This window comes from Lotus japonicus, chromosome 1, assembly GCF_012489685.1.
Source record: "Lotus japonicus ecotype B-129 chromosome 1, LjGifu_v1.2".
NCBI classification, from domain to species: Eukaryota; Viridiplantae; Streptophyta; class Magnoliopsida; order Fabales; family Fabaceae; genus Lotus; species Lotus japonicus.
Genome location: NC_080041.1, coordinates 39,819,589 through 39,841,793, shown reverse-complemented (window position 1 = coordinate 39,841,793; position 22,205 = coordinate 39,819,589). Strand labels below are relative to the sequence as shown.

The window sequence follows — 22,205 nt, the reverse complement described above, 5'->3', positions numbered from 1 at the left end:
CAAACCCATACCCATATAGCGGGTTTTTACCCTACCCATTGTGGGTATTTTTAGCGGGTACCCTATGGGTCCGAGACCCATTGCCATCCCTATTCTCATTAAGTAGTAACTTATTTTCACTTTCAAAAAAAAACTTATTTTCAGTCCTCATATTAACGTACTTTTTTACATTATCATAATTAAAATAAGGTATTAAATTGTGAAACTTATTACCATCGTGTATTGATGTTAAATTATATTTTTCATCCACATATCCCGCGTATTGATGTTAAATTATATTTTCATCCACATATCCTACCAAGCGTTATATGACCGTGCAATAATGGATTCATCAACAATAAATCATCATGTACAATATTAACACAAGTAACCTTCGTGCATCGCGCGACTTTATTTCCAGTTCGTGTACTCAGTTTTGACCACCTAGAGCTGGTTTTGCGTCTCCTTTGTACCTCTTTTCCATAATTTAAATATTAATTTAATTTAATTTTAAATTATATTGTTATTAATATTAATTCAATATTTTTCAATTGGAGCATTGATTTAAATTTAAATTTAAATTTAAAAAATAAATAATATAAATATATGTGGTCTGGTGGATCCGAGTAATAATAAAATAAGGAATCATGATTTTTTTTTTGAAAAGAAGGAATCATGGTTGTATTAAAGTAATCGTAATTTTTTCAACGAAATCAATAATTTAGAACCCGTGCATCGCACGGGTATAATCACTAGTACACTATCATACATTAATTTATGAAAATAATTTTATTGAATTAACTTTAAAAAAACCATCAACTCTGTATGTTAAGTCCACGTCCCATCTATCTCCAAATCATATTTCTCACCACAAATGGACACCACCAAAGCATTTGCTCCCTTTAACATGGCGGCCATCGTCCCAGAATGTGAAAGCCCATGGCACCACCATGCCTCAAAGTTTTGTTGCGACCTGAACCCCAGAACGTGAATCGCACATCCCCAAAGCCACCTGCTCAACTACTTCATGTGAACTTCACATCTTTAAGTTGTGAGCGAACGCTCTGTTGGTTTAAGATGTTGTTGAATTTTGTTAAAAACGGTGCTCCACCGCATCGTTGGGTTCTAATAACCTCCGATCCACTTCTTATTTCTTAATTTTGTTTCTCTATTTTCTTCACCCATTTGTGTTGCTTTTTGGGTCTACAATTCAATTTTGAAAATTGGAGGTATAAAGAGATTATTTTGATTAAAATTGAATTATTACCAATTATGAAAACACAAGCACGTTTCACTATGTTCGAGATATGGTTTGTCAACCGGTCAGGTGTGCTATTGCAGAATTTGCATTGTGAATTTACGGAGGAAGAACGCGATTGAGAGAATGAGGAGGACTGTGATGTTTTCATTTTTAAATTTATTGGATTATATTGAAAATATTTTTGGAATTATTGATTAACAATTTAAATAATAACTAATTATTAATGAAGAATGAATTCAAAAAAAAAAAATTATTAATGAAGAATATTTTTCGTCACTAAATTTGTCTCTATATAAAATGGGGTAGGGTATAGATTTTAGATAAGAATGAGGTGGAGTGTAATTCTAACAAAGCTTGAGGGGGGTGAGTGTACTTTACTCTTTATAATATTAGGTTAGGACTTAGGAGTGTTGAACAAGTATATACGAGTCTGACCCACAGACTCATAACTCCTAACCTGGATCCAAATATTAATAACATTTTCCGTTAGATGACCATCTCTTAAGAATGTACTTTGTTAAAAACTTCCTACGAAAAACTCAGTGAGATAAAAACCTAGTGAAGAAAAAAGAGTACATCATTCTATAGTTCGTCTTTGTACATTACCTCATTAAAAACCTCACAAGGAAAAACCCAATGGAAAAAAATAGTACAATGCATTTTAATTGAGATCTTTGAGCTAACGAACTCCGATATTTTGCACAAGCTTTTCCAATGTTGTAGTTGGTAGGAACTTCGTAAATAAGTCAATCAAATCATCACTTGAACGAATTTGTTGGATGTTGTAAGACCCCGAAATTAATAACTAGATTATTTATTTATTTTTCGTTATATTAAATGATTGAGTGTTTATATTCTATTATTTTATGTTATTCTCCTGACTCGAACCCTATTGCGAGTCATGAATATTATTTATATGATAATTAAGTTCAGAGTATGACTAAGGATAACACTTTAGTCAGTTTGAGTGATAGCACTAGTCATATTCGCACCCGACTAAGGTTGAGTGTGTCAAACTCAGGAAAATGGAATGAAAATACTGTCTTGATGCTGAGTACACAGCATAGAGCTAACTTTATAATGATAACATATTACAAATATGGAAATAATATCTCTCCTAATTATGGGAATAAATTCTCTGATCTGTAACAGCTAATCAACAATTAATCCTAATTACAGACTTGGTCAACTACAATTATATACAACAATTAATATGGTCAGTAACTTTTATTCAATTGATTAGTCAATCTGTAACGCCCTGATTTCTCGAGTGTCACACAGTAACCAAACGTCATAGATTTCGCAAGAAATTTTCGTCGGTTAATTAATTAATCTTGAATTAATGACAAAAGTCCAATTTTACGAAATCTTGAAACTTAACCATTTTAAACTCGCGGAAATAAACAATAACGCAAAACTTCGAAATTTAATAATCTTCGGAAAGAGTATAAAATAAACATCTGGAGAACTTCAAGGTAAATTTACATCAATTTAAAATATCCCAACTAAAATGTAAAAGAATTAGTTCAATGCCCACTCGATACTCTCAACCCAAAAAGAGTCTTTCGACGGTTCTGATCTTTTTCCAGAAGGAAGTTTCTTCATCCAACGTCAACTACAAAAAGTATTTTTTCGGCGTATTTTGATCCATACTGCGTTTGGATCATTTTCTTCAATTAAAAGAACCTCGTTTTGAGTTTCGGCATTCTGTCGCCAAATACTCACTTATAGTCAGCAGATGAAAGTACCAAAACGCCCGGACTCGCGAAATCCTTCTTTTTCGCATTTTCCCCCTCGCCTATAAAAGGACAAAATAAGAATTTCTTCTCATTTTCTCCATGGAGGCCGCGAGCTCTAGAGAGAGAGAGGGAGAGGAGAGAAATTCTTCGATTCTTGCCCGATCGTCCTCATTTCAGTTGCATTTAATCGGCACCGAGGTAACCTTCATCATCTTTACCGCTATTTCTTCTTTCTGATGTTCTTTTCCATGTATTTTTATGCTCAAAGTTTGGAGCTAAATGTCTGATAGCTTTGATTCATGATCTGTGTGCGCTCGGATTTTCACCGAGTCGCCGTAGATCTGAAATCTGAGCCAAAAACCCATTTCTACTCAACTATTTCTTTTTGAAGCTTAAAGCCTTGATCTTGCTTAGTGCCCTTGAGATTAGTTGTTGATAAATGCCTTGTTTATCGCTATTCAAAATCTGTTTTGAAAAATATCGACTTTGAATTTTCGGGCAATTTTATGGGACCAAAAAACTCCTATTCTAGTTTTAGCTCTCGTGATTGTTCCGAGTGTTTCCTTACCCTATATATTGCCTAAGAATACCTAGAAATTAAATTAGATCGAAGAAAAAGTTCGGGAAGCCATATTTTGGTAGTGGCCGAAACTTGTTGGACTGTTACTGTGTCCAAAAATAATTGTTGGGTTTGTTTGGCCTGAGCTTTAGTGTAGCTCTTTCAATTTTCTAAATTTTGGCTGTGGTTTCGTGTCATTTCAAGTTCTGTAGCTCGAGTTATGCGCGTTTTAGCGAGCAAAGGTCATGTTGTCCATTCGTGCCTAAATGTCGAACTCTGAAGCTTCGAAAGCTTTTTCCGTTTTGATTAGTGTTATTAGTTTATATTTTTTCTTAGTGACTAAGCAACGATACTTTGCTTAAGGTTTGGGAACGAGTTGAGCATAGGAAAGAGGCTTTGGAGCAAGCTGTTAGATTTCACGACGGAGGAGGACACCCAGGGAACTTGTTGAGTTCGGGAACTGTTTTTGGATCGAACTGTGATGTCGAGCTTGGAAGGAGAAATAAAAGGTTAGGATAACTCAATATAAAAGTGTCTTTGAGTCCTGTCTGTTTTAATTGCACTGCTTGCGTTTGAGATGAAGGTGTTTAACTTGATTGTTATTGGATTGAAATATTAGCATGCCTTGCTATGTTGTATGCTTATTGCTATGTTTAAGGCTAGAGCCTTGGGTTAGAGAGCTTACCGTTATTGGTTTAAGCTTGCATAATGATTTTAGGAATTTATGTTTGAGGTTTTGGGTAGATTCCGGTGCATTGCTTTCCTGCGGTTCCTCGATGTGGAAACCGTAGAGAGTATGTTGGACTTATGGAGTCATTGCATAACAGGTTCCTTGTTGAATCTGATACTATTTGCTAGGTTTTGTAGGATGTGTTTCTTTCGTCCTGATCTTCGGGTGCCTATCTTGTTCAAGGTTACATGTTATTTGATTAGAGTTGGGAGTATGCATGACATGTTTTGGAAATACTTTGAGAAGAAAAAAATAATACTCGCTTTTATAAATCATTTTGGAAAGCATTGCATATTTATTTTAGCAGGTTACTATGGTGACCTCTGAAAGTCGGGGCGTTATATTGTGGTATCAGAGCTTTGGTTGAGAAACCAGAGCTTATTGGGTAATAGGTCTTCTGTGCTAGGTTGTTTGAACTCTGTAATTGATCGGTTGGGTGCTGATCGATTGATAGAGTGTTACTTTATAGAGTATATGAATAATTGTTTATTTTGTCTACTAGATGTTTCTTGCTTGCTGTTGCCGCCTTGAGCACTAACCCCTTAACTTTTAACTTGGTAGTTATTACTTGCACCAAAATATTTATTGTATTGTTGCTTTCCTGTTTTGTTATACGGTATCTCAGGTAGAGACTTTATGTTATTGATAGGGAAATGGAGGTATACATCGAGAACATTCTGGTTACTGTTGTTTGTGTTTTGATTAGGACAGTTGTATAGGGTTTAGAGAAGTTGCTAAGCCTAGAAGTTTGTTTTGTACGGATATGTTAGTAGGGAAGGATATAAGCTAAGAATGAATCCTAATAGAATGTTGATTGATTTCCAAGAGTAAGGTTGTATCTTTTTCAAGGTGGAATAGTTAGAGATTGAATAGATTAAGAGATGATCTCAGCTTCCATAACCACCATCACAACACCGTCGCCTCCATCAAAACAACCATCGCCGCTGTTGCTATCTTTATCGCCACTACCACAGCCACGACCACGACCACCACCACCATCATCACCATCACCTTCTAACAACACCACCATCCTCAACCGCCATCGGCATCGCCACCACCACCATATACCGCCAAAACCCACCACCACCACTATCGCCGCCACGATCTCCCTCCACCGCTGCCACTGCCACTGCCACCACCATCATTACAATCACCTTTCAACACCACTATCGCCGCCCGAACCACTACCGTCGTACACATTGCCATCATCACCATTACCTTTCAATACCACAACTACCTACCACCACGACCCACCACCATCACTAATGCCACATCTACCTCCCTCCACCGCCGCCACCACGTCACCACTACCACCTCTACAGCCACCACCACAACCACAACGCTCCACCACCTCCACTGCCATTGTCGCAGTCACCTCGGCCGCCAAAGCCATTTTTACCCCGCACTAACACCATCCTCATTTTTAGAATTCTATTACTATTTAATATTTCACGAAACATAGGTTTATATTAACTTAAATGAAATGATAAGATATAGAGTGCATGATCAACGTTGCATAGTATAGTATTAAATGTTTATAGACCTAGTACTTTCATATCTAATATTATCATCTCTTATACTATCAAGGCTTATATTACACAACATACCAAATGGGCACCAAGGAACCCAACTGATTAATTATCTACCAGTTGTGCTAGACTATAGTAGTACTCACTATCACTTATAGGATAGGAACCACCATAAAGGAATAAAGTAATAAAATAAATGTAATGAAATGTTATAGTATTGATGGAGTCTTCCAAGTTCCAACTATACCAATAGTAATAATGCATTAAAATATAAATTTTGTATTTTGAGATATATACCAATTTGAGTAGTACGAGCCGGCTCCATGAACCCAGAAAACTTAGTATTGTCCGTTATTGAGACATCTATGGTAGGAAAAAAAAATTAAAATTTTCTTCTTTTTATTGATAACTAATAAACCTAAATGCTCTACACAAATGTAATCTTGCTTCTACTGCTCTACATAATGCAATTTTTGTGTGTGCCTACTACAATTTTATCCTTTCAACGTTAGCCATGTTTGTCAAAAAAGGTTAGCCATGTGAGTTCTGAGACATCAACAAAATCTCTTTCTGAACCAGTTCAAATGTTTCCTTCAACTTAACGCTAAACTTGGCTGTTATGTTCCGGTTGATCCTTTGTTGAAACTTAGAGCTCCTAAGCCACATGATTCCATTATACACTTCACACTTACAAGCACAGTCACCAAGAACGGATTTCTCAATTTCGTACCTAAAATGAATCTGCAGACAAAGATAGAATTTCCATGAAACTAGATTAATTCAATTTATGACAGTGCTATCAAATAGTGGTTATCGCCATGCTATAGGGCTATAGCATAGCGCTTTAAGGGCTCTCTGCTATCCACTAATTCCGCTTTGCGGGCTTTGATATAGCAGATTTTTGGCTTTCCACTCAACAACACTGATTTATGACACAAACAATTGAGGCTGATTTTTCAGTTTACCATACCCGAAAATGATCAGCAAATGGGACACCATGAAGTGTCATAACTTCATTCACAATCCAGCCTCCGGTGTTTGCATTTGGCAATTTTTGTTGTGTACATGTGACTTCACCAAAAACTGAAGCATGCAGATTGATTTGGTATGAAACACGCCTTTCGAGGACACCGAGCTTTACTTGTTCCCAAGCTGTGGTTTCATAGTTCAAACATCCAGTTCTCTTCATAATTTTATGCTCCAGGCTTCCTCCACAAAAAATTCCCATCACCGACTTCATCTGTGCAAGAGTAACACAATGCATTAAAGAAAGACTCAATGCTATGTACACAAAAATCTTAGTTCTGAAAGAAGGTAATCACAAATTCATCACATAAGGAAGTTCCCTGTTCCATATCTACCAAATACAATAAATAAAGGGCTATGCATGAAGTTCAGGGAAGGGCCGGATCCACTTTGTAAATGTAATGTAGGCAGCCTTACTATGCATTTTTGCAAAAAACTGATTCAACGGCTTGAGTCTGTGACCGCCCACATGGCCGCTTGAGTCTGTGACCACCCACATGGCGGCGACCTTACTATTGCACCGAGGCTCGCCCTCTCTCAAATACGATAAATGCTAATTTGTAAATGAAACCTGTTATGATAACTTGCACTCTACTAGTCATTTGCATCCAAGGAGATCTGACAACTCCTTTTTACCAAATTGACTTGCTGAAATCTCGAGGTATGTATATAATTATGAATCATTTTGATATATTCTTAACGTAGTACTTATTTAAAACATTATCCAATCATGTATTGTCAAAACATTAAAGAATTACTATTACATTACAACAATCAAATTTTATCTTCAATTTCATTGTCACACTAGTAATTGATTGCTTACGTTAATTGGAAGTTCTGCAGAGTAAATGATGGACATTTTTGCTTCATCCTCTAGGATTAATTCAGAATCTTCGGGAATTACAACGCCTTCTTGACTCTCATGATCTTCTATGAGCTGTTCTTTCTGATACGGGTTTAGCATTCTTGTTCTCCACAAGGCCATTATTATTCTTTTGTAGAAACAAAAGTAAGTTGAATTAATGTGCATAGTAGACAAGAGAATTATGATCAGTTGAATGTGCATATATACCATCAACATAGATTAGAAGTACAAGCATGCTCACTAATACCTGGAGGCAGCACTAAATGAAACAAATGACTGAAAATGAAACCTAAGTCTCCCTTCTTCATCTTGAGTCTTTGCACCATGCCTTGCATCAATGCCTCGACCTGCTCGAAGAATTATGACCAATGTAGGACTTCCTAATGATGCCCATGATGGAGGAAGCACTTGAATGTCCTCAATATCTTCCCAAAGGAAGAAAAAATTAGTTTTATGTCCAAACAAATTGGCAAAAAACCCCAGAATCCTTGCCGATAGATATAGCCGACCCTGAGTAGAAAGGAATCTTAAATTTAGTTTATGGAGTTCATCACTTAAATTTCACAAAGTAGATTTTTATATGTTAGCTCTTCATAACATATCCTAACAACTCTCCATAATGAAGTATTAAAGAATGTGTTTAAATATGTCAACAATGTAGTACCTGCAAAGGCATTTTTCTTTTCAGAGAACATGTGAAATCCTTGATTAGAAATTCCTCCGGAGGCAACCCAAACAACTTCTGGAATGTAGAATTCCTTTGAGGTGATCGAAGATTCAACTTCCATTCAACCATTAATTAGTTAGTTCGTTATGTTCTATGACACAAAGAGAGAAACAAGAAATTGGTTGAAGGGCATAAAACCAAGGCATTGTGAATAAGATATGTATTTCCTCACCTTTTTGCCTACTTCCTTTTCCTTCTTCTCCAAATACTCTTTGATTGTTTCAACACCTTTGTTATTGTCTAAGAAAATTCTCAAATGCAACTTTGATTGAGAAGACTGAGCGAGCTTTCCTTCAAGCATGACCCACATGTCTGCCAATTCTGTTGATGTTTGCTTCAGAAAATTGATCTCGGCATGTCCAAGTGAAACATCCTGGTCAAATGGACCATCAAAATCAAAGACTTCCACATCTAAAACTGATGGTGGTTCTTCCATAGCATCAAACTCTAATACCTCTGCATAATAGTATAAAAAACTAACATATAATATCTACAAAGATGTGTTCATATCAAAACAATTTTTTGTTTTTTGCTGATAAGTAGCAAGTTAGAAATCCAGACCATTCCATTGAGGATCGGATGTTTGAAGCTTGACAGAGCTTGATCTTGTCTGTCCATTACAGGTGAGAACCACATAGGGATCTGACAAACCTGTTGACTCCATGGAGGCCAGGTCAGTCCCCTCAATCAAAGCAACAGTTACAACCCATCCATCGCCTTGGGCTTTCAGGCCATGGTCAGATCCTGTGAGAAGAGAATGAAGTCAAAACTAAACACTCAAGTGAAGTCACTAAAAAATTATATTAAGCATGGTACTGCGGAGTGAAGTGAACCCTCAAATTCGTCTATAGTGTCAGCCAGGATCATCCCTAAAAGAAGAAAATACCTTCAAAAAATCATTAGCCAAGTTGATGCGTCCGTCAATTCAAAAAATTATAAATTAGTTAACCAAAAGTGACGGAGGGACCAACTTGACTGGCGATTGCCAAATTCAGGGACTTCTGATGGTGTGTCGATTGTTAGTCAAGTTGGCCCTCGTCACTTCAAAAGTCATTTAACATTAGTTGCCCAAAAGTAATGGAAGGACCAACTTGAGTGATGATTGACACATTCAAGGACTTCTGACAGTATTTCCTTCTTCAAGAAGGAACATGCCCGATACTGTGGCGAATTTGAGGGTTCACTCAGCTAGTAGGTTCAAATAATATGCTTACCCATTTGAAATCTAGCTTGCACGAAGTGAGAGATCATGTTATATACACGTTGCATCTGGATGATTAAAATTCCACTTGTAACAAGCTCTCCAAAGCTATCGGGCAATTCAATCCCACTAAATTCCAAGCCCTGAGGATGACTTGGACCACACCTCAAAATATGAACCAACACATACAAAAACATTAAAAGGGTTGAAACAAAAGTGAAATTCCAAAAATATGTTGCTGCCTGCCACCAATGCCACTGGTCTTCTGTTTGCAAAGTTGCCAACAAGTGTTTCTTGTCTGATAAATCAGCCTTATCTAGCACCTTGAATCTCTGTGCAAGTAGGTTTGAGAACTGGTCAAAACTATCCTTCAATCCTTGTTTAGCCCCAGATTCTATCATGCCTTTCATCATTGTGCTTTGAAGGAAGATAATGCCCCATGAAATAACAAGATGAGAGGATTCCTCTTCATCAGATAACTCTCCTCCAGGCATTATCTTGTAAAGAAGTTCAACCTGAAATGTGTTCCCATATGGAACTTCAGGTGTGTTAACACTAACAAGTACTGCAAATTCCTCTTTAGCCACTCTAATGTAGGTTTGTTCCTCAGTGGCATTAACAGCCTTAAACAACTTTGTAGCAGCCTTTGTAAAGGAAACAACTCGGGCCAAACGAGACATGTCTCCATCTTTCCATGTCCAAGGCCCCTCTTGCATATTTTTTGTTCCTTGTAGTTCTGCTAAATCTTTCCTGAACTGTGAATCTGGTGCGAAAAGAATGGCATTTAGATCGTGAGGAGACACTGCGTAGATCTGATCTACTAATACACCACCATGCAAATTTTCAGGCATTTCTTGTTTGTCATGTCTCGATTCCATTTGCGCAATAGCTCCTTCAAAGCTGCAAGGGGATGAATTTTCATTTGCATGTGCAATGTCTTCAAAGTCAGATAATGAAGTGGATATTTCTGAAGAATCTCCTGGTTTTGCTGAGTTTCCTTCTTTCTTATTGAAAATTCTGTCAAGACGATTAGCAATAACCTTAAACAACTGTTTGCCTTCACCCATTTTGCAATAAGGTGCCTTGGATAAAATCTTCAAACCTTTGAAGTCTTTAGAGTCCTCAATTGAAATATTTGAATTTGGAGAATGTTTATGATTGATTAAAGAAGTGTGGCTTTTACCATAAAGAGAAATGGCAAGAAGAATTTTCCCTGATTATACAAGTCCAACACATTGAGATAAAGTCAGTTCAATATATGTTGAAATCCCAAAATTGAGAAAAAAATATTGCAAACAATACGAGGAACAAAACAATGTACAACTTAAAATTGAAATTACTAGAGTGCCAAATGCAGCACCAATTAGTTTTGTCCTGAAGGCACGTTTATTATTACTTCCAATTTGAGTTCCTTAGTAACAGTATATCTCCCATTGAATTTGAACCTCTTAGAATCTACTATTAGTGACTTGATGATAATTTTGGGATGGAAATTATAACTACTGTGTGGTTTTTCTTTTCCTTTAGTGTTACATCAGAATCACTTGCTTATAAAAAAAAAACATCAGAATCACTTGTCCTCTTAATTTGGAAATTTACCACGTTATCAGTAAAACACCTTTAGATACATAAATTATAGACCTTCTAATAAAAGTAAGAGCCTATTTGAGTTTATCTTATTGCATGTGCATGGGCAGCTATGCAAGTGTTTCTGAGACCTATAGGCCGCTTTGAGCTTATTTTCATAAGCGGTTAAATAAGAGTTTATTCTTACTTATAAGCTATCGTCAGCTTATCTCGATCAGTTTCTCACATGATAAAAGCGTGCAACTTAAATGCTAAAATGCAGCCACTGTTAGGCAGTGCTCTATCATATGATCTACCAGTGTAGTGAAGTATCATCACATTTAAATGGGTAAAAGAATCTTAAATCGTATTCAAAAAATGGGAATTTATTTTTATCAGAAACCAAGTACTGGAATGATCATATATGTTCTTGCTTCCATTGTACATATATACAACTAACATTCATTCTTGTTTTAGCTTAAGTTTTTAGAATTATTTTGTTCTTTCAAAAGTTGAAGCTGCGAAAGAAGTTATTTCCTCAAAACAAGCTAATAATCCAAGCAAAGCAGGCTTTAATGCATGCAGTTCATTATTTCTAATCTTTGATAATAATTTCTCATAAACATTCTCAATTATAGTACAAGGAGTATTTGAAGTTTGAAGCAGCATATATCATATAATCTATCAAAATTCATAAATGCAATAATGCAAGCAACATAGAAAAGGGAACAAACCACAATACTTGTTGAGAAACTTGTCAGTCTGAAGGGAGAACCACGTTGGCTGCAAGGTTAATTGCTTCTTAACAGGAATCCGCACCTCACCCAGAAGAAAATGATGACTGTTTAGAACAGAGACAACAAGCACGTCCTGATCACGCACCTTGAAAACAAACTCCTCGTTCCAAACAGGGTTGTTCGTGTTCGTCAATACCATACAAGTCTTGGACTTGGATTTCCCAAGTTTAAGCTTCACAAAATAATAAGAGTCCTTCACGGCGGGTAAGTCTCTCGCTTCCAATACACACACATGTAACCTCAACATCACGCGCTTATATAAACGACACTCGGTTCAACTTGAAACGCATGCAAGAACCAAAAGCAAAGTGGCATGGTGGAGAAAGAAAAGAAAAGAAAAGAAAAGAAAAGAAAAGAAAAGAGTGAGAATGGGTTTTGGTTTGGTTTGGTTTGGTTTTAGACTTTTCTTCTGATTCAGTGTGGGACTTAAAAGGAGGGAATGTGTCAGAAGAAAACGTGGACGTTGAAGTGAATCGACACGACACAATGTGAGTGACTAAGCAAAACAGAGAAATTGAATGCTTATTTGGGTTCAATGGAAGGAAAGGTGGTTTCCTTGAATTCATGATTTGTGACTCGTCAGCTTTATTTTGCTTAAAATTTTACTTTCGTGTGAGTTTGGGAGAGCGGTGCCGAAATGGGTTTGAAGAGAACTTAGGGCACTCTAGGATAAGTTTTGCCGAGAGAAGATTCTAATCACTTTGCTGAATAAAGTATAACAACTTACTTGGCGGTGGGTGATGGCTTTTGCAAGAGGGGAACATCGACAACACTCTGCATTCAATACAAGCAAACTTGCAAATTTATACGCCTTACCTTTTCTACATCTCTTTTCTATAATGCCACCCGAAAATAACTCAGTCACCACTCAAATTCATTTCCAACTTTTTCTTTCTTAGTGCCTCATGTCATGTGCGATTTTTTTGAAGCATCACTATAAAAAAAAAAAATCGTTGTTTAAGGGGGTTACTTTTACCATGCAGCGGGGGTTGCATCCCCATAAGTTGTTCTTTTTACAAGAGGAAAATGCCACAAACTATTTAACTCTATTAGTATTATTATTTTTTTGGTTACAAGATGAATGCTAAAAAGAACTAGAAACTACGCCGCCACGTCCAAACACAAGGAGGCTATGATGAATGATGGAGGATGCCGCCATATTCGGCGCAAGGAACCTTCACTCGATGCATGACGAGCAACCCCATCCGCTGCATTATTACTTTCTCGCGGAATATGAACGACAGAAACGCGCCATTCCTTCGCGAGAAGCTCTCTAACCCGCCCAATGGTCTCACGCTCCCAGAACATGGATACATCCGCGTGGCTCTGAAGAACTTGCACCACTTGCAGGCAATCCGGTGCACAGTACACATCTCTAAAACCGAGTTCCCAAACATGATTCAAGCCCAATTCAATAGCTAGCAATTCTGCAAGGAAGGGACAACCATTGATAAAGCTCTAACATATACCAGATATCCACACGCCCATGGAGTCCAACAAGACCACACCACAACCCATTCGACGATGCAGGCTATGAAAGCTCCCATCCACTTTCAAGAACACGGTTGTGTCCCTCAAGCTAGTCCTTGTGTTCATGGGAGATACAAACTCGACAGAGCTGGGCAACGCATGAGGCACCCTTGACGGCATGCTGCTGCTCATCACGCCAGCTCTTGTGCGCGGCTGTTGTTGTTGCTGCAGCGTGGGTGCTGTTGGGGCTGCTGCAGCCACTGATTGGGACCCTATATAAGGCCATCTCGTCCAATTCATAACATCAGCAAGGATTTGTCTTAGCACAAAATTCAAGTGCCACTGGATATCGGAAAAAATAGCGTTGTTACGCCAACGCCAAGACCACTATAGCACCGCTACAGCAAGGATATTCTTCTGTTGCACAATGTTAAACAACCAGTGAGTAAATTGTTGTGGCACATCCAGGGAAGGAAAGGCTCGGAAAAAGTGCAACCAAAGACCCCGAGACTCCGGGCAGCTCCGAAAGACATGATCAATGCTCTCCATATCACTCTGACATCTGGTGCAGCCTGTGGTGGAACTGAGATGATTCGAGTGACGTTTCACATTAGTTGGCAGCGCTTCCTTCCCCATTAACCACAGGAAAAACTTGACTTTTTCTGGCACCTTGCATCGCCAAATAGACTTCCATGAAAGAGTAGTCCCTGCTGTAAAATCAACAACAAATTCGTATCCGGAGCTGGTTGTATAACCACCATTGCTGGTCATTACCCATCTAATATCATCACGGCCTTGGGGATTAAGGGGAATTCTGAATTTGCTGATCTCGTCTCTAAGGTCCAGAGGTAGCATCGTACTCAACAGGGCAAGGTTCCACGCTCCATTCCTCTTGTAAGACCCTAGTTTTTAAGATAGGTTAAATAATTATTTTCTTATTCACGCTTAGGTTTCTAATGTAACTTGTATGGAACTTTGACAAGTGTTTACCGAATTGGACGACTTTATGAAGAAGAAAGTTCATGAATTGACTAAAGATGATGCCATAGACAATTTAAGTTATAGTTTGAGCCATTTCAACACCTGGCTTATGTCGAGAGTGTCCGAAAAAGGCTATTTCTTCTCTTAAAGCACTGTTTACGCGAAATTCAAAACCTTTAGAAAAAAAAGAATATCTCTTTATTTTTCCCATGACCAGTGTTTCGCTACGGAACTCTGGACTGTTCACACGATAGGTTTGGCTTCCCGGAAGTCCGTCGAAGCTAGGCTTTAATCTCTAGAGGACTTTAATTAAGATCCTTAATGAAACATTTTTCTATTCGAAGCTTTTAATGAAGTTTCCATCCGCCCTATCACAATTCTTTCAGCAATTGCAACATTTCTTCAGAAGGAAGTTTCTTCATTCGACGTCAACTGCAAAAAGTAGTTTTCCGGCGTATTTTGGCCAATATTGTGTTTATATCATTTTCTTCAATTCTGAGAACTTCATTTGGAGTTCTGGCATTCTGTCGTCAGATATTCACTTCTTATCGTTAGACGGAGGTATCGGAACGATCGATTTCGAAAAACCTCGAATTTTGCTTTTCGAGCATCCGCTATAAAAAGGCGGGACTCATTTCCCACCAACTTAGAGAGAGGGCCGCGAGTTCTAGAGAGCGAGGGAGAGGATTTCTTCGCGAGTTCTTGTCCGATCGTCCCGATTTCAGTTTCTGTGGATCGACAGGGAGGTATTCTTGCTATTCCATAACATTGTTTTCACTTTCTGTAGCTTTAAACCATGTCTTTCTATGCTCAAAGTTTGGAGCAATTTCCAAAACTATCTTTTTACTTCGCTTTTTCTTTAGATCTACCTTCTACTACTACCCAACAACCTATATTCATCGCTGATGCGCGCCGATTTCGATCGAGTCGCCGTAGATTTGAAAAACTATGGAAATACCCATATTCACCAAAGTTTCGCTTTTTGAACCAAAAATTCACGACTTAACCTTATGCCTTTAGGATTAGTTGCTATAAATGACACGATCTGCAACCCTGTCAAATTTGTTTTCAAAAATTTTAACTTCGAGTTTTGAGCTTAAAGTTTGGACCAAAAAGCACCTAGTAACTTAGCAAGCATTGATTTACCCTAGTTATACCCCTAGATTACCATTAATCAAGTTACGATCGAAGAAAAAGCGTCGAAACGTTAATTATATGGGGAGTGGCCGAGAGCTCCAAGGGGTTTGGGGGAGTTTTTATTTTTTTGTAAAACTTGTTTTTTGTCCTAGATTCTCATACTCCGAAACTTCTAAAGGTTCGTCGAACGTTAGTTAGAATTGTATAAGTTGTTGTGATTGATTCTGACTGAGTAAATTGGTTTTTACTCAAAGGTTTGAATTTGGATTTGGGAACGTTTGGAGCTGCTGAGGATTCGCATGAGGATCGTGAATGAAATTCTGGTTCTCGCACAGGACATATGTCGAACGCGATGCTGGGACAACCGGTTCGACAACTGACTAACAGTAACAACTGATGTGCAGCACAGTATTAAATCAACAAAAACAATAAAGAACACAGAGAATTGTTAACCCAGTTCAATGCAACATCACCTACATCTGGAGGGCTTCGCCCAAAGAAAGGAAACCCACTATTTCAAGATTTAGGAACTACAGACACTCATGAACACCTCAGTTCATAGTTCTTTTCCTAATCTACCCAGTATTTTTCTACTTAGTATATCGACCTAAGTATGAGAGCCCCTCTCACTTTCTCTCAATCACTACCACAGTGATTGGTAACAACAATCAACACATGTTTGAAGAGATTACAACTCAACTAAAACAAACCAACTCTATGCCATATGATGATCAATGGAGGCAGTAGTGTGGTGTACAAATAACATAACAAGGACTCACAAAATACAACCCTAAAACCCAATCCTTGGGTGCCCAACGCACACTTTGCAACTAGGGTTAAGCCTCCTTAAATAGCCATTCTTCAGGTCTTGATCTTCAATGGGCTTGCACGAAAATAGAGTCCACAAAACAGATCTGGAACAAATCTTTTTAAACCAGTAACAAATCTTATCAAGTAAGATTTGAACAAAAGATAACAACTTTCACAATTTAAACAAAATCAAATCATCTTCAACAGATTTGATTCCACAATATTATATTCCAGATAGCACACAAAAGCTTCTTCAATAACCCTAACTTGATTATCACGAAATAAATCCAAAGCTTATAGAAAAACCAGTCAAACACATAGCAGATCCGCAGGGACAAATGTCACAGCACGATGTTACAACATCTGCTTCGACATCAGGTTGTTTTTGAAAAAATGCAGACAACCAAAAGTAACAACAATCACCCCCTTTGTCAAATTTTGTCTAAAACAACTTGAGATTCAGAGAAGATAAACATAACTCCCCCTCAGCAGTGGAACTCCCCCTCAAACGAGTTAGCCCACTTACAACAACAACCTGACAGCTTTCAAATGCACATGTCACAGCTACAAACACACTACTGCTGAAAATCAGAAACAACAATCACATTACTCCCCCTTATTAGCAGAAATTTTGCTAAAAATAACTTGTGAGCACAGCGGTGGAGAAAGTCTTCATCAACAACTATAAGTTGCACATCATTAGGTTGCACATCAGAGACACAACATAAACAGCAGCAGATACATGAGATCACAAGATCAGATCTATTGATTGATCCTCCTTTCTTGGCGTTGTCCATGAAACCATAATATATTCCCTGGAGCTCACCCAAACAGAATAGGGTGCCTGCTCTGATACCAATTGTAAATTCAGGTTCCCTGTAGTACAAACGTCCTGCACGATGCTAGGACAATAGGATCTACAATCGCTAACAGTAAAACAAAACTTAACCAGAAACAACAAGACGCAAGAATTGTTAACCCAGTTCAGTGAAAAACTTTCACCTACGTCTGGAGGGTTTTCACCCAAAGAAAGGAAATCCACTATATCAAGATTTAGGAACTACAGACACTCATGAACACCTCAGTTCATAGTTCACTTCCTAATCTACCCAGTGTATTTCTACTTAGAATCTCAACCTAAGTATGAGAGCCCCTCTCACTTTCTCTCAACCACTGCCACAGTGATTGGTGAATACAATGAACAGTCAGAGTTTGAACGCAATCAAACACACAGAACCCTTCTTTGCTTTATAGAATCAATGAGCAAAGAGGATTCACAACTAACAAAGGACAAAGCACAATAACAAATCATAAAACACTCGATCTCTCTCTCTCTCTCTTAGCTTCGGTAGTCTTCATGTTTTAGGTCTTCATCCTTTTATAGACTTCAACAACGTTAGCATGGGCTGAAGTAACAGATTGCAGCAACAACAAATCAAAACGCAATCTTGATAGATTCGGTTTACTTATTGCACAAGTAAAGATAGAAACCAATCTTTTAACAAAGATTGTTTCAACACATAACAACCCATAATTAAAACCCTTATGGAAAAGCTACTTGCTCCTCAAGTAACTAAAAAACATATCTTCAGTAAATCTTCAGAGGGCCCACAACAGAAACTCTAGTTAAGGACTGATGCCCTAGCTTCACGAGGTCAGATGCCACGACATCTGCTTCGACAATCAGTTGTTTTGACAAAATGCAAGGCAACATGTACCAACAGTGAAGCTGGAAGAGACACCAGTGAGAGCAACTTACTCTACTTGATAATGATTTAGGCGTCGATAACTTCGACTTGTTTATTTGGCTGTTAATATTGATTGGTCTGAACTGGAAAATGTTTTCTGAGGCTTCAGCCGACATATATGTTTATAAGCTTTAATTGTTCTATGATTGATGTTGACTGAATCACATGCTTTATGTGCTAAGTGACTAATTGTAGAATATGACGATATGTCTGAATATGCGTATTGGATTGTACTAACTGTTTGTGCAATTATTTATCTGTATATTGTGATATCGTCGGAGTGTGGGTAAAGAGAGTTTATGCCATGCTAGTGACTACCATTAAGAGAATGATCATGAGGTCGGACCAAGGTCTGAACCTATGCTATTTTAGGAGATCAAGACCTTCTCGGGGAATTACACGGGTTTAAGGGAAAACCTTAGAACTTATATAATTATACATCATTTCACAAATGAAAATCATAACACGCTAAACAACATTCAAACACTTTATAGTATTGATAAATTATTGAAGAAAACTTAGAGCTTGAATAAGAATTTGGGAATATGAGAAGTGTCGATGATCCTAGTCTAGGGAAAAACCCTGAGTGCTTATGCACTTTTTGCCAATCGACAGTTAACATTTAGGCTACCTAATGGATAAGTCTGGGAAACCAATAAGTTTCTTAGTACGATGTACCCCTTTTGCTCTAAGAGCAGTTCGACCATCCGAGTGATGAGTCAGATGATTCGAGTAATCAGCAAGAGTGTTTGCACTCTATCGTTGTTGGAATTCGAGGTGGATAGTTCGACCATTACCTTAGGAAATTTTAGAGACAAAGTTCTTAGCTGGACTCTTACGTGTGAGGACGATTCGACGTTTGGCTAACCATATTGCATCATTCATTCATGTCTGAGGATACACGACGGAATGTTGGACCTCGGTGGAGCCAGTGGGATGGAAAGATCGGGTTTCCACGTAGATCACCACGTGTGACTACACAATTCTAGTTTTAAGAGACACCGAGTCTTATGGTTAACACAAGGGCTGGTGAAAAGACCGACTCGTTCACACGTGTCCAGCCTGTCCGGAGCATTATTTTAGCATATCATTGCATTTCATACCATTCATTAGATGATTTGATGTTGATGATCATCGTTATGAGTTTGATGATTTGATGTTGATATACATCGTTATGTTTTTGCTGAGTCGATGATTTATGCATGCTGATTTAGTAGTTGATGATGTATCGATATATATATATATATCTACCCCCATACTCTACTTGTTCTCTTTATTATCTAGCCTATTCTGTGAGTTGACCCTCGTGCCTTGCCTTGTGTGTATTGTTTGTGTTTGGGTGATCGACAAACTACCAGATGTCGTTGGGGGAGTGGTTCACGTTGGTTCGCCCGTTCGAGGGATTCAGTTACGAGATGCTTGATGGGATTGACCCTGCCGCATGGGAGTTGGACCCCGCTAACCACCGAGCGACGTACAAGGGGAGATTACTAGAGGAGATGATTGATAACAATGGAGACATGACTACTGGACTTCTGCGAAAGTACACCGTTGCCTTTGACCTGCAGCCGATGGTTCACTTTGGACCATGCACTGGATTGCGACCACCTACGCCACCGTCGTCGTCATCTGATGAGGAGGATCCTTCCGAGATCGATGTTGTTGATGTGACACCGTCTGGACCGACACAGCCTGCTGCTGTGGACCCTATTGACGTTGCGTCATCTTCCAGGCTTATTGAGCCGAAGGAGGAGCCTGTCGCCACGACTCTGACTCGCCTTGGGGCGTGTGTTTCCTCTCGTGGTTACCGTGTCGAACCATTGGGTCACATGGTTGAGGAGGAGATCACTATTGACGTAGTCAATCTGGAGACTAGTTTGACTAGGGTGGCACGGAAGACAGTTCGGAGGGAGGTTCTTGACGTGGATGTCGATGTGCTTACTGTGGACTCAGACATGGAGGACGACTATGCGAGCGAGGAGGAGGAAGAGGGTTGGGAGACCCGCTTCTTTGCATGATTTGGGTTAGGGTGTATATTCAGTAGTAGCTCTGGTTAGTTGTTGTACATTTGGGACAGGGTAGGTTCCCGACCTTTTGCTTTTTGTGTGATTATCTGTATGGGAATCACAGAGAGTAGTCGGACGATAAGAGGTCTGATGAGGACGTTTTGGGCTGACTTTCTCACATTTTGAGGACTGTAATTATTACACTTACTTTGATCACAGTTGCGTACACTTGCCTTCTGCCATACTTTCTGTTACTGTCAGGTTCTGGTGACGTTTTTGGTACAGCACGGGCTGTATCTGTTTATATATATATATATATATATATATTAATTTATCGGGGTATGTCTGGAGTTTTTAATTAAGTCCATGTTGGACAAGTCTTTCATATTTCTTTATCTCACTTTAAAAAAAAAACCTTCAATTTCCGCTGTTTATTTTTAATTGGTTACTAAAGTGACGCTCCGAAAGTCGGGGTGTTACACCTCCAAAGATCAGATATTTTAAATGTTGTATCGGAAATGTGTACAAAAGGCACCCGGGAACATAACTTCCCTGATCCAAGCCAATTGTCATACCAGAATGTCGAGCTTCCATCTCCTAAATGCGCCTGAAATCCATTTCTCAATCTGTCCTTGGCTTGAATAATACCCTTCCAAATGTACGAATCACCATATTTATAGTTACCTGCAAGGATCAGATCATCAGGAACATACTTTTGTCTCAAAGCTTGTACCCACAATTTCCCTGGATCATGGAGGAACTTGTCTAATAGCTTCCCCAACATGGCTATGTTATTCTCTCTGGTAGAACGAATGCCAAGACCAGCCATTGCCTTAGGTCAGGTTATCTCCCGGCAAGGTACCAAACTCCAACCACGGGTTCTCCCATCCTTGGCCCACATACAAGTACGAATGCTCCTATCAACATAGCCACACACCGACTCTGGTAGCCAAAGAGTCTGCATAGAATAAACTGGGAGAGATGTTAGGACATATTTAGCCAAACAAAGTCGGCCCGCCCTATTCAAGAGCTTATGTTTCCAAGAGGCCAAGCGCTGATTGAATTTCTCAATAATTGGTGCAAGTCCGCTCTCTTGAACCTTCCTTTCAACAAGGGTATTCCAAGATATTTTCCAAGATTACTTGCTCTTTGAATGCCCAATTTATCAGATAGCTCCTGCTGGAGATTCTGTGCAATGTTCTTAGAGCAAAACATATGAGACTTTTCATGGTTTACTCTCATACCAGAGGTCTTACAAAAGTCATGTAAAGTGTTAGCCACCAGCTGCATTTGACCTTCATTGGCCTAACAAAACAATAAAACATCATCTGCAAAGAAGAGATGAGATATGCCAATATCTTCTCTAGTGATTCGGATGGGTTGCCAAGCACCACAGTCCACTAGCTTCTGAATCTGAATAGCAAGCCTCTCCATGCATAAGACAAAAAGATAGGGTGAAAGAGATCCCCTTGTCTAAGGCCTCTTTGAGGAGTAAAAGGAGGAAGCTTAGACCCATTCCAAAGTATAGAAATACTAGCCGATTGGACACCCCACATGATCATGTTCACCACAGGTGGAGGGAATCCAAAATCACCCTATCATAAGCCTTTTCCAAATTAATCTTCAACGCCACAAGACCACCTCCTCTCTTATGCGTATGAATTGTGTGCATGACTTCTTGAGCTAGAATAATGTTGTCCTTTGTCCCCCTTCCTGGAATGAAACTCCCTTGGAGAGGGCCCAACTAGTAGAGGTCGAAACCTGTTCACCAACACCTTCGTAATCACCTTGTATGCCACATTGTATAGGCTTATCGGTCTAAGGTCCTTGAAACGGAGTGGCTCCTCCACTTTGGGGATGAGAACAATTAGCGTTTCTAGGAAGCTCAGATCTGCCTTGTCGTTCTAAAAAGCCTCAGATACCATCTTATGAAGATCAGCGCCCAAGATGTGCCAGTATTGTTTATAGAAGAAGGCTTGAAACTCATCTGCACCTGAAGGAGAATATGCTCATACTCCGCCCTCAAGTCCTTCTCTAATCTAAGAATAGCTTCTGGTTCCGACCAATCTAGTTC

The 22,205-nt window shown here is 38.8% G+C and overlaps 1 protein-coding gene across 1 annotated transcript; it reads right to left on the bottom strand.

The window, feature by feature from the left end:
- Window positions 1–6,156: 6,156 nt before the first annotated feature.
- LOC130731838 (C2 and GRAM domain-containing protein At5g50170) lies at window positions 6,157–12,275 on the bottom strand. Its single transcript, XM_057584044.1, has 9 exons — window positions 11,917–12,275; window positions 9,630–10,829; window positions 8,977–9,159; window positions 8,588–8,871; window positions 8,353–8,469; window positions 7,936–8,198; window positions 7,647–7,815; window positions 6,768–7,037; window positions 6,157–6,538 (listed from the first exon to the last, which is right to left on the bottom strand). The coding sequence occupies exons 1-9, from the start codon at window positions 12,224–12,226 to the stop codon at window positions 6,329–6,331; spliced, it is 3,006 nt and encodes a 1,001-aa protein (XP_057440027.1). The 5' UTR covers window positions 12,227–12,275; the 3' UTR covers window positions 6,157–6,328.
- Between the last annotated feature and the right edge of the window lie 9,930 nt (window positions 12,276–22,205).

Coding starts and splice junctions, on each gene's coding strand:
- LOC130731838 (XM_057584044.1), bottom strand. CDS start 12,226: ATGTTGAGGTTACATGTGTGTGTATTGGAAGCGAGAGACTTACCCGCC. Junction 10,830..11,916: donor GTTTCTCAACAAGTATTGTG/GTTTGTTCCCTT, acceptor TTGTATAATCAG/GGAAAATTCTTCTTGCCATT. Junction 8,199..8,352: donor AAAGAAAAATGCCTTTGCAG/GTACTACATTGT, acceptor CTTTCTACTCAG/GGTCGGCTATATCTATCGGC.